General features: G+C 35.7%; 1 protein-coding gene across 4 annotated transcripts in view; it reads left to right on the top strand.

The window, feature by feature from the left end:
* The window catches only part of Arhgap42 (Rho GTPase activating protein 42), a 239,955-nt gene that overhangs the window by 61,675 nt on the left and 155,291 nt on the right, over positions 1-22,989 (top strand). For all 4 annotated transcript variants that reach the window (XM_063256192.1, XM_063256193.1, XM_003472736.5 and 1 more), the window contains exon 3: positions 19,923-19,984. In XM_063256192.1, the coding sequence (XP_063112262.1) occupies positions 19,923-19,984 (62 nt within the window). The remainder of the gene's footprint in view (positions 1-19,922; positions 19,985-22,989) is intronic.

Here is a 22,989-nt window from a genome sequence, read left to right as displayed (position 1 = left end):
GTGTAATAGACTTGGGTGCACTAACAGCAGTGCTGGTCTATGAAGCACACTTGAGTGGCAAGGACCTATTATCCACATCACACCTTTCCACAGTTATGTTTTTCTCCTTCTTCGGCTCTCTTTTTTTGTATAGTCTTGCCAGTTATGACTCTTACTTTATAAAGTGTGTTCATTCATTTTGAAAGTCTCACTAGCATGTCCAAACCTTGTTGTGACAAGAGAGAGAGTCAGTGACTTACAGGCCCATAATCCCAACAGTGAGGCAGGAGGATGACAGTTAGTGCAAGGACAGCCTGGGCTATATAATGAGTTCAAGGTCAGTCTGGACCTTGTCTCTAAAAATAAAAAAACAAACAATACAATACATACAAGGAAAGAAAAGATAAAAGGCAAGGCAATATTTTCCCCAGGAAAGAAAGACAAACCCCTTTGGTTTCTCTTTCACTGTGAGGCATTATTGCTTCTGGAGAAATTCCTAGGCTGCTTCTGGAGAAATCCCTAGGCAGAGGACTGTCCTGGGACAAGGTATTTTTGCTTATGAAATTTGCAGCAGGCTTGCAACATTATGGACACATCAGCAGGAGGTAGGCCAGTGATCACCATCTGCCTGCTCCATTAGGAGTGTGAGTTACTCTGCAGGGAGTGTGGCTGTGCCTAGTCTCTGACATTGTGAGTGGCTCCTTCTGCCTTGGCTGGGATGAAAAGTAGCCCAGGGCCGATTAGGAGCTTCTAAGAAGAATGCAGAGCCCTGCCACATGGACCTCAGGAAGCAGGGCTCCTATCTCTTCCCCCTCCACAGTGGTCATGCGTAATCAATAGGTGAAAAGGGAGAAAACAGTGTTAATTTATTGGCTTTTTTTTTCTTTTTTCTTTTTTTATGGTGCCAGGAATCTTACCCAGCACCATACTTGGCCACTGAGCTCCATCCCCAGCCATCCTCAGATTGTGGTAGATTTGATATCTAAAAGGTGATCTGTTTGACTCTTTCCACATAGGCTAAATAAATATTGTCTTGTGACTGGCAGATTAGATTTGAAAGGTGCAGATTGCCAGTGGTAAAGACATTTTATAGGTAATAAATATCAAATTCCAATTATTCAGGACAGTGAGAAGTTTGATGCTAGAAGTCAGAGGTAAGTTGATAAATAACATACAGGTGTAACGTGTTAATTTTAGATCAGGAGACTTAAGCACTATGTGCTGTGAATCTGACTTAAGTATCAGTCCTTTGTTTGGGAAATCTTAGAACAAAATGATTTATTTGTGGTCCTAGGGATAGTATGTAGGGCCTTGTGTATACTAGGCAAGTTCTCTATACTAAGACAAACCCATTCCTGAGCAAAACGATTTATAAACAAAAATTATTTCTGGAACAATTGTGAAAACCCAAGTATATCACCATCACCTAATTATGCAACATGTTTATCCTTTAATTCAGCAAATTATGAAAATATATGATAAAAGCTTAAAATAAATTATCTAAGCAATGAAGAAATAGAATGAGCTCAATAAGTATTCCAAACAGAAAATTATGTATGAAAACAAAAAAAAGAGAATTATGTATGAAGCTATTCCATGTTATTCCAAGTATAGTGAATTGAGAGAAATGTATTCCTGTGATTTGTGTGGAGGTGGTGTGGACAGTGAGTACAGGGATCAGTCATGCTCAGCCTCCTTAATCATCTTTGGTTCTGCATAGAAATGTACAAACTTTCAGTTTTCTTTGCCTTGGCTTTTTGAAGCCCCAGTTTCAGGTTCTTTATTACTCTGATTTAATGAAAGAGGAATGAAGTAAGGACAGCTGTGACTCTAAGCACTGATTGATATCCAAAATGGTTTCAACCAGAATTGTCTTGAGACTTAACAATGACACCACTGGAAAATTCAGTGACTTAATGAAAAAGCTCATTTGTCTCTCTCCTTGCTTCCCTTCCTCCCACGTTGTCTCTGTCATACTGAATCCAGGGTCTTCACCCTGGGCTACATCCTCAGCCCTTTTTATTTTTATTTTGACACAGTGTCATGCTAAGTTGCACAAATGGGATTCAGACTTGTAATTTTCTTTCTCAGCTTCCAAAGAGCTGGGATTACATGTGTGTGCTACCAGGCTTGGCTACTCGTCTCTTATAAGTAAGCCCCATCAGTGCAAAATGATTTGTGAAATAAAAGCATTGTCAGGCTTTCCAAATGTAAAGTATCTTGGTGGGAATGAACATCAGAACAATTGGCGTACTGTGTCTACTTTCACATGGAGAGAATGGAATACAGATTTTTAAGTAAAGGAAAAGAAGATAGTGTTAGAATATCGATGTAAGCCTCTCATTTGTGGTAGCTGTTCTGGGAGTTTACTAAATGTATAAACCAGTACCTGTTTGTCATCTTTGCTGGTGTTCAGCAGTCCCCTTCTGCCTGTACCCCTTTGGCCTGGTGCATCCTGGGGTTTTTGTTTGTTTGCTCTTTGATTTTGCTTTGTTTTGATTTATATGGCAGTGAGCCATTGCAGACTGGGAAGGAAACAAAATGGAATTAGTTATTGAGGACCTAGAGGGGAATTCCTGAGACCCAAGAGCTAGCCTGGCTATTTCCAGGACTTAGGTCCCAAGCCAGGCAGCCTTCTGGTTTTATAGCCTTCGTTTCCATCCAGGAGCAACAAGGGACCATTTCTTTTTCCTTTTCTAAGGACAAGTGAACTTCAGCTGAGCTTTTGCTTGTTCCCTTTCTACTGTCCACTGCAGGACTGACTGAGTGGAAAGAAGCCTGTTGAGGCTACCCAGCTTCCCACAGCGTCTCACTGACTGTTTTTATACTGCTTGGAGGTTTGAATAGAGTTAGGAGGACAGTGTTAGACACTTGGGCTTTGGAAGTTGGTGATAGAGGGGGAGGGAAGTAATTATAAAGTGATACAAGTTTCAGTCATTCTCAATATATTTATAGGGGTAGACTAGATATAAAATGTTTGATTATTTAACTACAATTAACATGGCAATATGCATGCCACTGCAAAAATACAATACTATTGCATCAGCTCTGGAATACATTCTGCATAGGAGTTGATAATGTTCCAGAATGAATCATTTATACAGCCTTAAGCCTTACTCATAGGTAATAAGAAAAAGGCTATCTGTACAGAAAATAAAATGCTATTCTACTTTAAATATCAGGAATTTCAAAGGTATTACTGCGAATCTGCTATGAGACAAGATTTTGGTGAGGTTAATTAAATACTTCAGAGTATAAAATAATGATGGCTGCACCTCTGAGTACATTACTTCAGAGTTTATGTCTACACCAAAGCTGGAGCATGTAGCCTACTCCATGTTGTTTCTCATGAAATGCCTGTAATTTGAAATCACTGTTAATGCCTAACAGAAGTTCAGATTTTTAAAAAATTCAAACATTGCTCATCAAGCTGACCTATTGCCAATAAAAATATTAGTCATTGATGTGGGACAAGTGTATTCATCCTATGTAATCCTGGAAACCACTGTGAAGTCCAGTTGCAGTTGTACATAAACAGCTTGGTCAGTGATGATGTGTAACAGCTAGGTTAGCTCTCAGGAATGTCTTGGACTATATGAGCTTTGTACTTAAGAGATTAAACATTTATCAAGAAGGAGAGTCAGTTTGCTAGTAAATATTTTAGGTGGGGACTTCATTGCTTTAGACACACCTAAACAGAACATTCTTGTGGTGGAGAAAGATAGCAGACTGCCACTTGTGGACCAAAGCTATAGTTCCAGACTCGTAGTAGATAAATGAGGCAATCAGTTAGGTACTTCAGATCAAAATATAGTTTGTAATATTCACCTAGCTATTTCTGACCTAACTAGTATATTCTTGTTCCTTTGTTTACTTTCGAATACAAATACACAGACATAGCAACAAAGATGGTTACGCTTGATAGTTATTTAGAGTGAAGAACATGCTACATTTTCCAAAGTAAACTTTTGTGTGGAAATATATGTTCATATTATATATGTATGGTTTGATGATTGTGTTAGCTTGAACCTGAACCAGATTTACATCTAGCATTGACTGGAGTACTGTCTATATTTTTGGTTCTTTCTTGTTCAGTCCTTAAGAGCCTATGTGGAAAGGCGAGGCTATCAGAGTTGATTTTTAAAGTAAAGACAGTTTAAGGCTCAGATACTGTATTGTGTCTTTCAGAACCAGCAGTTCTATGTCTAGGCACAAATATTTGCCATTTTACCAGCTCTTTGAAGCTGAATGTACACCAGTGAGTTACAGTTGTAAAAGTGGCTCTACTGTGAATGTGACATCATGTTGGCACACACTTAGAATCTTAAAGTGATTTTTATGCGTGCTTTGAAGGTGTCAAGTGAAGAAGTTTTTTAGTGGAGTCATTGAGAACGAGTTAGTTTCTTTGTTAAAGGAATTAAAGAGGAAGATACATAGTCAAGTGAATCTACTCACTGAAAATACATCTGTTAGGACACATGGAAAAGTATTTGGTCTTATTTTCCAAATGATAAGAATATAATCCATGGTGGGAGTCATAGCCAAGTTTGCCTGCTTGTGTATTGAAGAGATTCCTTCAAATACTTGGAGAAGTAATAAAATGGTTTTTAGATTAAAAATAACAGGTATAAGCCCAGAAAAGTCACTTGAAAGATCATTAGTATTCTTTGTCAAAAAATAATCTATTTTCTTCAACTGAAATTAATACAGTTAAACTGTTAAATTATTGAAAAGTCTTCTGTGAAGATTTTTCTTCAAAATTAGGTTTCTCTTCATCTTTGTCTAATAACATTAGAATGTATAATACAAAAATGCTGTTTGTGGCCACGAAACTGTTCTTAGATATTTTTGGGAAAATATTTGTAAATCAAAGACAATAGTATAGTATTTTCAACCACAACTGAGCTTTTCTAAAAGAGACCTGTAATATTTTATTAAATTCAAGGAACAAATTATGTATTCATTTGCTGAATCAAAAGAAAGTTCATCAGTTTTACAAACCATGATTACAACCCACTTAAATGTAGCTCTGTAAATCAGGAAGTCCTCTATTAAGGTGGAACATTTCCAAATGCCTAAATTGTTGATATAAATAACATTTTCTTTTGAACTCTGCAGAGGAAGCATATTTTACTTTCTAACAGCTCTCAGTGGAATGATTGGATTATTGTTTTCCATTTGTTTTTTACCACCCTTATTTTTGCACACAAACAGAAACCACCCACAGCGAAGGATTGGAACAGCTAGAGAGGTTGAACATTTTAGGTGTTGTTCCTCTCAGCAAAATCTTGATACTTGAAAAACATGGGTTTGTTGTGTCATTTCTATTTTTTTTAAATTTTTTTCTATTTTAAAGATTATTTAACTTAATTTGAATTTCAGAAGGTTTTAAAATTTATTTTTAGGTTTTGACTAAAAATAACATCAGAAAACAAGCCTGAAAAAAAATTTTCTTCCACCTTACAGATCAAAAATAAGTCTCCTGAGACCCTTTTTCTTTTATAGTTTGGTTCTATGAATAAAACGTAATTCAGTCTTTTTCCACAGAGAGTTCAAAATGTCTCTTTTTGTAAAGTATGCTTTTTTGAGTCAGAAACTTTTACTCAGATTCGTACTCTTGCCCAGTACTTTAAAGTTTTACTTATAACTGAGGTTTAATAATATTTGTTAAATGAATAGATACCTGTAAAACCTTTGTGGAAGCAAAGCACTTAATGATACATAAATAGAATTTACAGGCATACTAAAAATAAGGCAAAATGTGTATTCTTTTAGATATGTCTAGCATGGTTCTTTTCAATCTGCTAATAAACTAAATTTTGGAAAATAATTCAGATTTTTTACCCCTGCACATATACCTACACATGTACGTAATTCTTGCACGTATGAGTGTGAAAGTGTAAGGAAATGTTTGAATTTCCTAACATTTTAAAATATTAAATTTCAAGCTAAAATTAATGTTTTTGTTTCTTAATTTGTTTCATACTTATTGGCTGAATTCTATGTCTTAGGCATTGTGCATCTGCCTGGGGCACACTGAAAAAGCCGTCAAATCTTTAGCTCTGATGAAGAATATAGACTAAAAGATAAGGTAGTAACAATGTCTCTCTTCTAGAATAACATGACTATAAAAGATAGATAAACAGTGAGAGAAATTTTATCTATGGTGAGTGGTTTTGCATTAGCGCAAAAATAATTTCAACCAAAAAATTAGGCAGTGAAATAAATATGGTGGCCAAATATAACTTGGGATGCAATAACAGTCATCATGATTTGCAAATTCTACTGTTTATGAACTCATGACTCAAATTTATTTATAACTGCAAAAGGGTTCATTCTTGGACATGTGCAAAAGCGTGGAAAAAGTTGAATGGCCTTACCTCTCCTGATATGACTGTATAAAACAGTGTGGCAACCATGACTTTATAATATTGACTAGTAATAATATGATGGTTGGCTCTTCTACAAAACCTGTATGCTAAAGTAAAAGCACTACTGTTTACAGTTAGAAACCTGCTTTGTAGCTTTCTCCTGCCACTCTTTTAAACCTGCCTGTACTTGTTTTTATGTCTGTAAAACTCATTTGTTTGATAAGTACAGTGCTCTAGTGCCAACTAGGTCTAAAGTACCATCAGTGGCTTAGGTAATTTATGTATATTTTTATTGGGGAGACCAGCATTAATCAGCCTATTACAATGAAGTCACCACTGTTACATGTATTAAATATTATGGATGCAAATACAGACTGTAGGAACTACTGTTCAAGACAGACTAGGCTAGTGAAGTTGGTAGAAAGCTGAGGAAAGGCCTTTGTTGAAGTGATATTTTAAATGAGGCATCTAGAAGTATTAGGTGTGTGTAGTGGGGTAGAGTGATTCCAAATCTCAGGAAGGGATGAATGAAGGCTGACGGGTGGAGAGGGGACAGTTAAAGGGAAAATGTCATGAAGGATCTGGGCAGATAGACAAAGTTTTAACCTGAAGACACTGAGAAGCTATTGAAAACTATTAATCAAGAGAAGCTTAATTCAGCAGCCTTATGGAAGAGTTAACGCTGTTGTGCATAAGCTTTTCTTGAAATGTTTCTCTTGGCCATTTCTCTGGGTGTGTGTTCTGGAGAAAATTGGGTATGGGCAGTCTAATTTTCTTGGGATGGGGGGCAGTCTAACTTTAAATATAAACTGGGGATACCTGTGTTCTTTTTATATAGTTGCAGTACCCCACAGAAATGTAGGTATAACTTCTCATGTATTATACAGATGATTAGAATGGTTTTAATAAACTGAAATTGTGTGATTATAATTTCATAATTTTTTATATTTTTTTCTAATGACACAAGTATGCTTCCCTGTTGGTAAATATCAGGCAGTAGAAGAATAAATAGTCTTTGACGTAGCTGTTATGTGGATAGTTTGTAATTTGGTAAATTAGATAAACATCCATAGCAATGGATGTGTCACTTCTCAAAATTAACTTACTGGCCTATTTTATTGGCATTTTCCTAATTTGCTTGGTGTAGTTTATTCCATCCGTATTGAGTAGAAGGAAATTGTGTGTGAGCTTTAAAAGCAGCTTTGAAAGATAATATTACAATGCAGTCGTTTGCTTCATGTAGAGTAGCTGCTGTATTTTTGTCTGGGGCCTATATTTTTCTAGTTCAAGGATCATTTTCTTTCCATTTCTATGAACACATAGGAGTAAGAAGATAGGGAGTACTGTGAACTACTTTTTATAAATGTTCAAAAGTGATAACTTAGAAATGCTACCCTGGTTTCACAGAAGCCCAAATTCAGCTTTTCAGAGTATAAAGAAAACTTGGTGAATGTGAGAACTAACAATGTTGCCTGCCCGACAGCCTTCCTTCCTTATTTTTGTGGTACTGGGAATCAAACTCAGTACCTTGCACTTCCCAGGCAGTCACACATACTGCTCAGCTATATCCCAGCCCTGTTTTCCTTTGGATCTAAGAGATGACATGGTTTTCAGAAGTCAGTGGATAACCTTGACTACCTGGATGAAATCTGACTCTTAGTTTACTTGTTTCATTCAATAAATATTTAGCAAGAATCAGTCATTGGTCAGGTATTTTGCTGAATGTGAAAAAGGAAGGAAAAAGATTTGTGGCTGAATAAGATTTGCATTTCTGTTAAGAACATTAGATAATAAAACATGTAAGTTCATTATACATTAGCTTAGACTATAAGAAGTGCTATGGATTTACAAAATCCATGAATATTCTACATTTTTAATATATGGATACCTGCAATTTCAAGACAGTGGTTTATCAGAAAACTGTCCTAAAAGAAGCTCATTTTATCTCCATTCCCTTTATAATCAAGTTTATATGAACTGATAGATATCAAGATCTAATCACTTAAAATCACTTGATGCAGAAGGGGTGACTCCTTCTGCAGCTGGAGATGCAGAAGGTGAATAGCTTCCGAGGCATGCTAGCTATGCCAGTACAGATTTCACATTTTGGAGCCTCTCTCTAGTTTTTTACCTCCTGCTTCGTCATTGTGTCCCTTTCCCTGCTCTGGCATAGTGAGTCTGACTCAGTCTGACTGTGCACTTCAGTTTTCATTGTTTTGATATTTGCATTATTGAAGGAAATTGTTATGTAATATTTTCTTAATTGGAGAGTAAGTATTGAGAGCCTGAGAATATCTTAAAGGGCTTTTCTCTGTAGTCTAGAGTTCAATTTGCAGATTCTCAAGAGACAGTCAAGGCATTTGTTTGAAGTTACACTTTGGGAGGTTTATCTTGGCATCCATATAGGTGATGAATAACAGCATAGAAGTCTTGGCCAGTTAGAGTGAGTCAGAGATTGCCCGCAGATTACCTTGAGCACCAAATAACTTCTGCACCAAGACAGCACTTTTCTTAATGCAAGTACAATAATAATATAGTCTCACTTTTGATGTGAAATCTTGAACCAGAAAGGCAATAGGCAGGCCTATAGATTGTTTGAGACATGTGTTAGGAGACTGGACTCCCAGAAATTAATGGAGTTCATGGGCAAAAACAAGGACAAACATAGGAACAGTGAAGAAGAAATTTTGGGATGGGTGAATATAAAGAATGAAAAGAGAGAGAAAAGGAGAGAAATAGAGAGATTGATTGATTAGAAAGTGTAGAGTAGAATAATGGGACAAAAAGGAGAGTTTACCTAAAAATATCTGATCAAAAGAGGGTTAATTTGGAGTAATTTCTCTGTCAAGGATAGTTGCTGTGTCATACTTGAGGTGGTTATGGAGAAAATAGCTTTGAGCTCCTGCTGGATTTTTGGGACTCAGTAATGTCTGAGGGCCAAGAGTACTAACATTGAAATACCAATGAGCTTTGAGAAAGCAAATAGAAATGACCCTTAAAAATCTTATTATGGTATACATTGCTTTCTACTTAAACATAGTTTGAATGTTTAATTCCTCATACAAAATGTGGATTTGAGGCTCAGCTTTATAAGCACCTGCGTGGTGAGCATTAGATAGTGAGTTCGATTCCTGGTACCAAAAACAAACAAAAAAACAAAACAAAAATGTGGATTTTGTCTTATTCCTAAAGTCAGAAATTGCCAGACTACTTGTCATCAGAATCACCTATGAGGAATCTTTACATTTGGATCCTGAACTGTGATGGACCCCTCCCTAGGGTTGGGAACTCAGGAGCGTTTGATTAATTTATAGAGATCCTTTGTGTCTGATGTAGCCTATTGAACCATTTCTTTTAAAAATACCCTATAGTTTAGACAGAGGCATAGTTGGTTAGAGTTTGAGGGTTTGGGGGTGAGCATAAATATTTTAGTCTATTCCGATTAGGTGTATTTTGGTCCACCACAGACCTAGTGTTGTTATGGTAGAGTTCCCAAAGCTGTAGATGCCACATATTTTTAGGGAAACCTACATTTTTTTGCTACTTATAGACTGGGAAAAGTGTCTTTCAAGGGTCTGCTTTTGGAATCAGTGATGATTTTCATGGTGCAGTGTACATACTGTTCAGGTGTCCCAGAGAAGACCAAAAAAAAATCAGCCTTTCAAATTAAATTGCTATACATCATGTGGTTTGTACTATTGTGAACTTTGGATTCTCTAGGATTCTATAACAATAATGAATTGTCTGAGTACAGAGAACCTCATAATACGCAAACCTGAATAAAAGTTTCTGTTATCCTCAACAGGCTTATCAAAAATAGAAGGGTCAAAACCACTATATAATAAGGAGAAGATCCTGAGTGCTTAAGGTACGGCACAGACAAAAATCCTTTGAGAGCACCAAAGCCAGAGGGGGACTCCTGGCTGAGGACATAAGATGTTCAAGTAGAGGAGGTTATTTAAACTGGGTTTTAATGGGTAGGAAGGATGTAGCTGGGAAATGTAGATAAAATCATGGAAATGGGAAATTACAGTACTGTCTGTAAGTTTCACAGTACAGAGTACAGGATTAGAAATAAGCATCTTGGATTAAGACATTTGAAAGTTTATTTTAATAACGTCTCATGGTGGAGGCCCCATATTACTTGCAATTGGAATTTAGATTTTGTGTTAGGAAATGACACAAAGATACCCTCTAGGGATTTTATCCTGGCATTAAATTCTGGCATATAATGACTTAGAATGAGAGAAGCTGGGAAACTAAGTAATATTGCAACACACATGCAATGAGTTTCTATATGAATATGTGCGAAGGCTAGAGGAAAGAAATGAACGTTTGGTGATTAAATGTGTGAAAGGTAGAATTGAAGGTAATTCATCACTTGAGTTACTAGGACAAAGGGCTATGAGAACATTTGTGTATTTATATGTGGCCAGGATACCTGGGAGTGGAACAGAATTAGAAAATTTTATTACATGTTAAATTTGAAATCTGACAATCCTTGGTAGTAATTCCCAGCCGGCAATTCCTCTGGGGAAGAAATTCCTAAGATTTGCTAAAGTTAGGGTAGTGAGTTGGAATGAGAAAGTGTATACATTCTAGGTCAGTGAACTTGAGTTCAAAGTTTAACTTTGAGGATATTAGCTCTATGAGTATGCAGGCTACTAAACCTGTGTACTTCAGTTTCCCATGTGCAAAATGTATAGAATAATGATAGGTTTCTCATGTGATAGTGTATTTTTGCACAATGCTAACGCTTGAATCAAATACTTTTTTCTCCTTTTTCTTCTACTCCTGTATTTTCCTGTTCCTCCTACTTCATAATAAAGGAGTTCCCTATGTTAATATAGATGTTAGTTTGTAGACGAAGGAGAAAGGATAGATCTGTAAGGAGGGAAATGTGATGGATGACAATAATAGGAAGAGCTTAAGTTGGTATCTTAGAAGAGGAGGAGGGCTCCTCTCTGATCAGGAAGCAAAAGGGAGAGAATAAATAGAGACACAGTTGATCGCAGGGTCTTGAACTTCTCTCTGACAAGCAGCAGGCTGGGACATCTGGCAAAAGTGACGGGGATTTGGGGTTGGGTTTTTGAAAAAGAACATTTTTTCAGATAGCCACTGTGGGAAATAAGATTAGGGGTAAACTAGTATTGAATAAAAGGATTACCAAAAGCAAAACCAAAGGAGTTAGATAGCTTGAACTCTTAGTGTCCTCCAGTGTGTGTGTGTGTGTGTGTGTGTGTGTGTGTGTGTGTGTGTGTGTGAATTATAGCAGAGAGGTCATGAGGATTAAAAGGTGAAACTGGGCAAGGACCCGGATGTTGAAACTTCACTGGGGATAGCGGGAGGACTGGACACAGAGAAATACTGGTGGCTTGCTTGAGGCTGGGGAATGTGAAGGAATGCAGCAGGGAGGTCAGTTCCATGGTGATGGCAATAAGTCTTTGGGAGCAAGGGGTGTAAGTGTTTGTTTCTCAGCAACAAATTACTAATTGTTCCAGTTAAGGCAGGAGACTTGGCGCCTGATTACCATTTCTGCACAAACTGCTCTGGGACTGTTTGCCTTTAAAGATGATAAGGTCTGTTCTTTTCCTCCTGTAATGTGGCAAGCAGGGTAATAGGCTACAGTAACTTTTTTTTTTTTACCCCCCATTGTTAATGATGGTTTGCCAAAAGAGGATAGACTTTGGAATCAAATAATCCAAAATAAATACGTTTCTACTTGCTTAGTTTTGGATCAAGGGTAGACAGCTGTTATTACATTTGTGAAATGAAGATATGCTTATTTCAGTGTGCATGCCACTGTGTGAACCATAAATTAGGTAGTATACATAAGAACAGTACCTCTTAATATAGGAGCTTCCTGATGTGACTATACTCGCACCTGGGAAAATGTTTTCTGAATTGGTGGTTGTTTTGGCTTTGAGAGACATATTAATATCACCTAGATGAAACAAACAGAAAGCAAAACACAAAGCAAAGCAACCTGAGAATTGCACAGCTCTTGATTTTCATTAGCACATTCGTGTGGGCCTGGAAAGAAGATGGAATGTGTGACTTGCAGACTATGATATACACAGCAGTACTTGTTGCAGTGATAAAATCTCAGTAAAAGTTCTTAAGAATTCATTTGAAGAAATAAGTTACTGTGACCAGATTAAAGAGAAACCAGCTGCAATTTTTTTGGTTTAATTGTGTAACCCTGAAAGATTACCTTTTATATATTTGTGTTCGTTTGTCAAAAATTGGTCATTTGTGTGATACAGATACAACAGTATCTGAACTCTCAACTGTCTGCTATTTGGACAGTTTCAATGGTTGGTATCAGTAATACACTAAGGAAACACTGTTGGGTGATTGAAAAATATGAATGCTTAGTGAAAACTTACTGAAGTACAAATGTATTGCTGTGAGTGATGGGATAAGTATGTTTGAAATAAGAAGAAACACTTTGAATATTTTGCAGGGGATTAACAGCAATGTACTTTTTACTGTAATACATTTTTAAAATTTAGCATTACATTTGTTTATGATACCTTGTTTTTCTTTCACCTTGGAAGCCTGATAGTTCTCAGTTTTATAGGTAATTAATGATCTGAAGTGGTGGTGGTACCTCTTTTTTTTTTTTGGTCAAGTCCCTGATACTCAGATTTCTTTCTTCTTTTGAGTCTAGCTGTTATACCAGTAAGGGTAGGAGAAATCAGACTGATTATCCAATAGACAGGAAGAGAATGACAGATACTGGTCATAGTTTCTGAGTCTTAGGCTGAATGTGTAGTGGCAGATAATGTTGAGACCCATGTTGATAGATATAGTTAAGCCATATGTGCTGAGAACCCAGGAACAAAGGAAAGCAGGAAGCACAGAAGTTGGGAATTTAAAAGGACACCATATGACAAGTTTTCCCGGTAAAGGACCTGGGTAGTATAATTAGAGGATAAAAAGGAATTATAGCATAAACAAATCCCTTGATACTAAGCCAGTAGCTTCCAAAATTGGGATTCTTTACATATGTCCTGTGCAAAGTCTGGATTGGGATCTGAATGCTGTTGGGACCAGATGTGGGACATGTGGTGGCCACAGACAGTCTTGAAGTAAAGACGAGGCTGATGCTAATTATTCAGAGTGCCTAGTCAGCTTGGTTTTAAAAAAGTTTAAATGTTATTACCCTTTTCATCTATATCCTGTGTATTGCTGAATTTAGAAGACTGTTATATCAAACTACTTTTAAATAACAAAATCAGTAACTAGCAATCTCTTCCAGATTGCTGCAGTATATGCCACATTTACCTTAACCTAATTCACCCAAATACAGTGCTAGACTAGAGTACATTGATAGGACATAAGACTGCAATTTAAATGCAAGCTTCCAGGTACTTATTTTCAAGATGGGTTTTTGGTTTTGAATTATATTTGGCAATTAAAACATCAGACCAGTAAGAGGACATTGTCGAGAACCAAGATTAATTACTTCAAAGATAAAGAAACTTCCATGTGATTTTCATGTAAGACCTTGGATTCCAAGTGGTGTGGAATGTAGAAGAAAGATTAGTATCCCTGAGTCCTGAACTGTGTACAGTGACCTGCCAGCATTTATTGTAGGATCCATGAGTATTTAATTAATTTATTTAAATTAGGATCAGTTTATTGGTTTTTTAACGAGGTTTCCATGGAGCTTCAAAGGGGCAAATGGAATAGAAAAGTCTTAATGTTTTGGCTCCTAGAAAATAATGATAGAACTTGTGGTTGCAAATAGTACCAGTATAGGAGACATCATGAATGGCTTATTGTTGGGAGTGTTAATTGCTACAAAGGGTACCCAGTATTTAGTGGGAAAGTCAGTGTCAATTTTATATCAGTCCATCTGTTTTGCTGACATTGTATTTAGACTGATTATGCTTCTTCTTTTATTACTTATGCTGATTATGCTTTTTGCTTTGTGTATGGGTTAAATGGTTTCTTAGTTAAAACTTTGTGTTGTTTCTTAGTTAAAACTTTGTGTTAACTGCAGTCTGTATACCTTTAGTGGTTTTCAAAGTATTTAAAGAATTAAAATTCTGTTAGGGGAAGTTTTAGGCATGAACTGCTCATGTTGTGTGTGATGCCCCTTAAGTCACTGTGCTTTTGTCATGTAATGCTAAGTGGCACTTGTCACTTGGCTATCTAGGTTGATGCTACTTTAATTTTTCTCAGAATGTCTCATTCCAGAAGGATATGACCAATTCATCTTCTCTGACTCGTATCCAAATTGTATTAATGCCTCACTAGTACCTAACATTTTCCAGAAGGACATAAAGATAGGCCCCAGCAAAGCCCATCTATCTCTTCCAAATAGAAAAGATTATAGGACTATTACCTGGACAAATAAAAATTTGATCATGCTGCTTTAATCTGGCTTGTATAGACTTTCACAAATTTTCATTTTTTTTTTCAGATTTAATAAGGTAGTCCACTCAGTTCTTTGTTGTATCATAATTGAAGGTTGTAATTGATTCACTTTCTATAATAAAATGATATAGTATGTTGTGTTTTTATATTTCACTGAATTGATAATCTTTTGGGTACATATACTGTTTGTAGTTAAGGAACAACTTATGAGAGAAGAATTCAGGAGCATTTTCTGATTATGATATAAATGTTAGCTAGATACGAGTGAAGCACACTTTGCAGTTCTTACTGGGGTTTTAAAATGTATAAAATCCAAGCTGATCAATTTGAAACATGTAATCATATAGTGTTTTAGTTTTATGAGATTATAGTTATATCAGCAATGAACTGGGAATAATTTTCTTTATTCTCTTTCATTCTTTTATTCTCATTCATTTCCTTTCTTTATTTTCTCTTATTCTTATTTTTTGACACTGAACAAACTTTTCCATCAGAAACAGTAGGATGAATTTAAGTCTGCTAGAAAGATTAAATTAGGAAATAGATATTTAGACAGGTCAGGAATGTTCCAGAGTTTAGGTTATTGGCAAGTATAGAAGCCATCATCATACTTCATGGCTGTCCAGGGTGCGGTTCAGCTTTTGTCTTCGTGTTTATACTCAGAGCACTTGTCATAAATACACTTAAATAATAGGTTTCTTTTGTTTCAAAAGCATTTTTCCAATATTATATTATGAGATAAAAAGAAAAGTAGTAGCAATATTCTTAATCCCTTTAGTTTGTTGGAAAGTTTAAATTTATATGTGAAACTATTTGGGTTATACTCCAATAATGACATGCTCCAGATGGACAGGAAGGGGAGAGATTATTATAAATGAGTACAGCCAGGAAAGTTTTGTGCAGGTGGCAGGAATTTTAGATAGCTGACATAATTTTCCAAAGTATCTGGCCTGTTTTTTTTTTTTTTTCATAACGTTTCATGAATTTTGAAGTAAGAATTGTTGCTTCTCCACGTATAGCAAATAGACTGTGGAAATGTATTGTTAAACTTGTTAGTATATTTAATGAGCGTCTACTGAAAACCCACTGTGTATTAAGTATTATGGTTGGTATATAGCTGTTAGATATAGCTTATATAAAGCTCTTGTCATGAAATGTAAGTTGGTCAAAATCTGTAATGAAAGGACTTGCTGTTAAATTAGATGTTAGTCTAGACACCCACAATTAGAGAGCAAAATGATTATTAGTCATATAAAGATTAATATGAATGACTAAAATAAGATCCAAGTAGTTACTTATACTTGGATATTAACAACTTGAAAGTAATAAAGTTTTCAGATTTTTGCTTAAGTCTTAGAATAACTTTAAGCATTTATGAAAAATCAGTAGGTATTCTGTATATAGCATGTCATGTGTGCTAGAGAAATTACTTCATGTATTTCATACCCATATCTGGTGCAGAATAAACTTTCCATGGATGTTGTCGTTGTTTAAGACAATTGGGGGCCTTTTGAAAGACTGGCCTCTCATCTCTTAGGAACTGCTGGCATATGCTACATAGTTGGAATCTGCCTGAATTCCCTCAGAATTTTCTGTTAGACTTCAAGGTCGGGGAAAGTAAGGTTATGACCAGACATTCCTGTTGGTCTGTTTCCTAAAATCTGACTTACATGATAACGTGGTATCTTATCCCTGATCTATAGTATAATTAGTTCCTTTTTTTCTTTCTGTTACATTATTTTTGGTAAATTATGAATTAATACCGTATTAATGCGGTAGTTTGAGATCTTTATACATAAAAATATGTAGAGGAAACTTCAAATACGGGATCAAGAAGTTAGCAGGCCACTGTTACTAATTCCGCAAATGAATATTTTTAGTGTTCCTGGCTGTTTGTTTTTTTATAAATGACAAACACACATTTTATGATTTTTATGAAACAGAAGTTATAATATAAGAATAAACTTAGTTTTTTTTTTTTTTTAAGGAGAAGAAAAAGAGGGAACAAAATTTATCATCAAATCAGATCCAGTCCTGAAAAACTGCTAGAGGGAGCAGTTTTTATTGTGGGGAACCAGACTTTCAGTTGCTTTTGTATGTCAAAATTTTTCTTCTGAGACATTTCTATTATAATCAACTATTATCTTACTGAGTATATAAATAGCTTTTATTTGCAAAATGGGCCAGAAAACTATTTAAGTAAAGTAGAAAACAGTGTAGTTTGTTTTTGGACGGAGAGTAGAAGAGTGAAATGAGAACCTGAGTTTCCTCACTTGGAACCAAAACCTGATTTGCAGCCACTCCACAATTTGCTTTTGGAAAGTAGGAAGTTCCCTGGGGAAGTGTGGACTCCAGTGGTCCTCAAGAACCAGCCCAGTGCTGCCTGGGACTGCACAGTCCAGTGTTCATTCTGGTATAACCAAGTGAGAGATCCAAACATGTCCTGCCAACCAGAAATCAAGTTATATTTTCACATATTCCATTGAGCTGTTGACGGGCTTCTTGCTCTGGGTATTTATTTGATCCTTTAGGAAATTCCATCATGTGTGATCTATGCTGTACTAAACTTTAGGTTACTAAGAAGGAAAATAAAGCATTTGCAGGTTGTTTTCTGTTATTTGTGTAAAAGTTTGCACATCTTACAAAAACTCTCAGTTTACCAACCTGCCAGCCCATCTATTTATTTATTTTAGTTGTCTAAAAAGACCACTAGGAACTTGATCATTGTTTTTCTCTACCATCAGATGCATTTCTTCTCCCTTCTCTGGAGGTGTGTTTCAGAGAGCCTGTAGCTCTTGTTCCTGTCTTAGTAAGATTCCCTCGGGACCCTTACACATCTGTTGTCCTGGAATCTCTCTGTCATCCTGGGAGTTCTACTGGCTTCGGTGCCACAGTGTATCTCTTATTTCTTAAATTCTGTCTCTTCTTTTCTTTTGGTTGTTCCCATATCATACCGGAGCACGTCTTCTGTAAGCTTCTAGTGAAACATTTCAGGAAAATTTTTTGTCCGTTGTTAAAAAAGTTGGGAAGCACCTTTTTTCTTTTTTTATTTGGTGTTTGACACAAGGTCTGCTGTGTAGATTAGGCTTGCCTTGAACTCACTATGCATCCCAGGTTGGCCTCAAACTCAGGATGATCCTCCTGCCTCACCTTAAAGAGTTCTATCCATAATGTTCCACCATCCCCAGCTTCAGGTGGTTCTTACAAGAGTTGTAACCAATGTGTCTCTTCTTATTGACTCCTTGTCTGAAGTAGCTACAATGTGCAGCACAGGCAACCCAAACTGACTGATCCCATGGCTCCTTTCTCTATAAGCATTGCAACAATGCCTCCCATCACCTAGTTTTGCTGAGTTCTGCTGACTTTGTCAACTGAGCCTCATTCATAGTAGGTGGCTTTCCAGCATTATTCTGGAAGCTTTCTTTATCCAAAGAAATTATAAGCATATGATATGCTATTTCTCACTCTAGTTAAAATCTTCTCTATAAAGTATTTTTCTCTTGAACTCACTGTTATCATAGGATTAATATAGGATTAATTTAAATATTTTTGGAGAAATTAAAGTTTGTTTTTCTAAACTTGAAAAAGGAATTAAACTCACTCTTAGACCATTAATACGTTTATCAGATCAATCAGAATCCCAGGTAATCCTTTGATTTCTGTTGTAATTGAATAAGACCTAGTATGAGGTAATCATAGAGATAGCATTTCATACACACCACTTTAGTTAGCATAAAGTGTACTAGTTCTAAAGAGAGAAAAAAAATCCTAGTTGAGAATTAATTAATAGTTTTATGGTGCTAGCCATTAAACCCAGTTCCTTATACCATGCTAGGCAAGGGCTTTGCAGCTGAGCTGTACCCCAGCCTTGGAATTTTAAATTCTCATATGGAAAAAAATTCCTTCTCTTCCTTAAAAAGTTCTGCTGATAAGACTCTTGCTTCATTTTCTCACTTAACCTGTCTTTATTGTATGTTTTATGCCAGATTTACCAGACTTTTGGTCTCTCACAGTGTTTTCATTGTGAGTATAAGTAAAGGAGTAGAGAATGCATTTAGTAAGAACATAGGAACTATGCTTTAAAGCTTGAAGAAAAAAAAAACTTTGTTTTCACTTGATTTGTGTTATCATTTTTTAACCAAACACTCTGATTTTAGTTAATAATGCATATTATATATTTGGTATGAAAGTGATGTAGATGAATTACTCTTTCACAGCTGCCATTTGAAAATCTATATTCTTAAAAGAATATGCTACTCTAAGTCCCCATTAATTTATTATTTTTGACTTGTACTTCTAGTATTTCCAAATTTTTAATTCCTCTCCATCCTAATTTAGGTGATTTTGCCTTCTCTAATTTGTTTAACACAAATTAGACAGTGGACCATGTAGGTGCATAGCTTTCTAACATAGGGTTTGCTAACTTCAGTATAAAAACAGATCATGTTAAAAGGGATATTCTGGAGATGGGGCTTGAGTGTCTGCATTTCTATTTAATGAATCCCCAAGATGCTGTTCTTCTGACAATAGTTAATTAAATAGTAAAGATCTGAATTATCTAGGATCTGGGAATTAACCCCTTCAACATAAAGAATCTGTTTTGAAACATATAAGGCTTTTGAGTTCTGTAATTCAGTGAGAGACCTTATACTATTGTTTTCTACTAAGTACATCTAAATAGTACTTGATTGTTTCCTTCTTAAGGATTTTTAAAAAATGTTTACTATTCAGGGCTTTAGATAGCTTAGGGGTATAGCGCATACTTGGGGGTATAGAGCTCTGGGTTCAGTACGCAGGAGCATGCACACATACACCCCGAGTTTCATATTTGAAATATTTCATGTTTGTAGGTCACTGTTAGAACTAATTCCAGTAGTATATTTTATTTGTTAATGTGATTTTTGTATTAAATACATAAAGTATATTTTTCATGTTATCTTTGAAGAAAAAATGTTATACTCCATATCTGCTGAATTTCAATTTGCAACACACAGCAATATATACATCTCTTACCTATCACTGTGAGTCATTAGGATCGTATTATATGTTGTTTGTGGTTATGCAAATATAAAATCACAGAATATAATATAAACAAATTAGTAACTAGCTTTATTGAAATCTGTGTTCTGTAATTGTTAGCTATGAATGAAGAGTAATGCTTTTTTTTTTCTTTTTAAAAAATAGCTCAATCACTAAAAGAATTTGCAAGACTACTTATTACGGTAGAAGAAGAAAGACGGAGACTGGTAAGTCTGTTCTCTATTTTTAAAAACGTTTGCGCTTATTAAAAAATACTAGATCTCCTAAAGTAGGGTATAAAACCTTATTATTTGATACATGTACAAGATGCTGAGTTTGGGAGTATAATTATTAGATATTACTAATAAGACACACCATTCTGTTTATTTCAAATGAAATGTTCAGCAGATGTACATTTCCTTTATTTTGTTTAGCAATTTAATTGTCTGATATTAGAAATATTGAGCAAACTGCCATTAGGAAATGATGAAAATGAGAGCATAATTACAGATACAGAAATTAAGTTGGAAGTGACATTTAAACTAAGGGGACACAGAGTTCTGGGTGGGTGAAGCTATGGTTCATATCCTGTGCAAATATTTCATAAGAGCAGTAAACCCATTGGCGGAAGTTATAATTTAACCAATGTGTTAAAAGATACCAGTTTGTTGTAGTGCGTAGGAGGAAAGAAACATGAGAATGTGTTCATAGTACCAAGGAGAGTTTGTGTTCACCAGAGGAAAAGCTGGTCCTCGGAGAAGGAGGAAGAGGAGGAAAGGAAGAGAGGATTGATGAAAACATAGTAAAATATGAAACAGTAAATTGGCTGACTAGAGAGGTGGAGAATAGTGTGAGGAATGAATGATTCTCTATGACCAGAAAAAGTTTAAAGCAGTCAAGAGGCAGGTTATTGAAGAGAGCAACAAGAGAAAGGCTATTTAGTGATCTAGAACCTTTGAAATTAGACATAAATGCATCAAGAAAGACCAGCTCCTGTGTTTTCTGGGACTTTACTGGTGAAATTTATTATTGGTCTTTGAGCAGTAAGCAAAATTGGGAGTGAGATTCAGGCTAAAGGTTGGCACAAAAGACAGGCTACTGGATGAAGGAAGGGGACATGAACTTATGCAATATGGAAATGGTCTTGGTTAATTATAGTAAAGAATTGAAGCGGAATGATACCAATAGCTTTAGAAAGCAGAAGGGGGAGCCTGACTATTTATGTTGGAGGTTGACTGGGAACAAAGGCCATCGAGTGACACAGTAGGAACTCCTGATAAAGAGTGGAAGTTGGTACCTAGGAACTGTGAGGTTGATGTGTTGCTGAGCTGGCAAAGAGGCCTCAGGAATCAAGATGGCTGATCTCAGCAGGATCTTAATATCATGGAGTATGAGAACAGGGTAAAAGACAGAGATTAAGGTGAGGAAATGGCTAAGAAATATAATAGAGTATTCCATGAACCATGGAGATGAAGATTGAAATGCCAGCTCTCTTAGCGCTTCACTTTGACCATGTTCTAATGATCAGGCAGGAAAAGGTTTTGCTTTCATGGGTGAAGTCATATTGTGGGTTTAAATTGCTTCCCCTGTTGTTTCACAGGAATCTGCTATAATGTTCAAAGTAGTGAAGTAATCTCTATAGATAAACGCCTAACACAGTGTATTTCTACAAATATTATACACAAAATAATCATTAAACCCCAAATCTAAGTACTGGAGTCATAATCAACACTTGCAGTCATATGGTATTGTTAGAGTAATGCCGTACCTGTTAATATGTTGAATGTAAAGATGAGTCAGTGAATTTGTGTTTTAAAAATTAAAATATTTTAAACATGTAGGGAAAGTATAAAGGAACTCTATAAGCCATTTAATTATTGTTTTAGATTGACAAGACATAAGTATATATTAATTTGGATTTGACCAAGTCTTAAGTATGTCAGAACAAAAAGGAAAAACTGAATGTCATGATAGATGAAAGAGGGTCTTTAGCACTTCGTAATTTTTTTTTGTTTGGTACTGGGAATTAAACTGATGACCAGGTGCTTGCCAGGCAGGTGATTATGCCACTGAGCTAAATCTCTGGCCCCAATAAATTGATTTATTACCAATCATTTACTGTACTAGGTAAGATGAATAGGTATGTTATCTTCGTAATTTAATGCTTTGCAGAAAAAGAGCCCAAAGAAACACTGACTTTAGAAATGGAATCTTTTACTGGAACTCATTTTTTCCCTCATTTTCTGCTAAAGTCAACAGAAAATACCTTTTTAGTACAACAACAACAAAAAAATAACAGAAAAAGCATCTTAGAAATTTTAATGGTAGTATTTTTCTTGTCCATTGATTTTCAGTAGAAAATTTGTCTTCCATAATGCAGCATTGTCCAAATTGTTGAATGACACCTGCTATGGCATGGTCATACTGAGAATGGACTTTTAATGATACATGTATAAGAAATTATTTAATAGTCCTCTGTAACAGTCTTAATATTTACTAGTTAAAAGTTCAAGGTGGTTTTTTTTTTTTTTGTACTAGGAATTGAACTCAGGGCCTCGTGCTTTTAAGGTCTTTTTTTTTTTAAATTATTGAGATAAACTTGTAAAAAAGTATATTTTTGTTGAGAATGTTAGATTTTTATCCCATAAAATATAGCACTTAAATCATTTTAAGTAGAAGATATTGTAGATCATATATCTTTGCAGAAAGACTCAGACTGCTCCCAAAATCAGCTTCATGGTTTCATCTCTTCCTTTTTCTTTAGGTCAGGCTAATTTGACTGTGCAAATGTTACTATTTTATCCAGATTGTCCAGAGTTAATTTGACTCAATACTAACATACCAAGAGAACTCTATAGGGAACGTCAAGTGCTTGGTTGTGGCCTTCTGGAATAAATCTTGACAGACTATCTATGTTAGTGGATTTGACTCTTGCCTTCGAGTGTGTGGGATTGATGGATTTCTCTGACTCTGAAACTGTGCCTGTCCCCTGCAGTGAGGTTTTTTGTTTCGTTTTATTTTGGTAGTGGGGGATTGAACTCATGACCTTGCGCTTACCAGGCATGCTTAGCTTACTCTGTTGAGCTAAATCCCTGGCCCTCTGCATTCAGTGCTTACTCCTCGGTGCTAGTCTTCCTGCTCTGTGCTCTGTTGGTCCATGACCTTCTTTCTGTTCTTTCAAGTGTCTCTGCAAGCTTATTTTGAATGTGGATTTTCATTTCATCTGCCTTGG

This window comes from Cavia porcellus, unplaced genomic scaffold, assembly GCF_034190915.1.
Source record: "Cavia porcellus strain 051 isolate PalLab524CR breed Dunkin Hartley unplaced genomic scaffold, mCavPor4.1 scaffold_9, whole genome shotgun sequence".
Lineage (NCBI taxonomy): Eukaryota > Metazoa > Chordata > Mammalia > Rodentia > Caviidae > Cavia > Cavia porcellus.
This window is presented reverse-complemented; position numbering and strand designations above follow the sequence as displayed.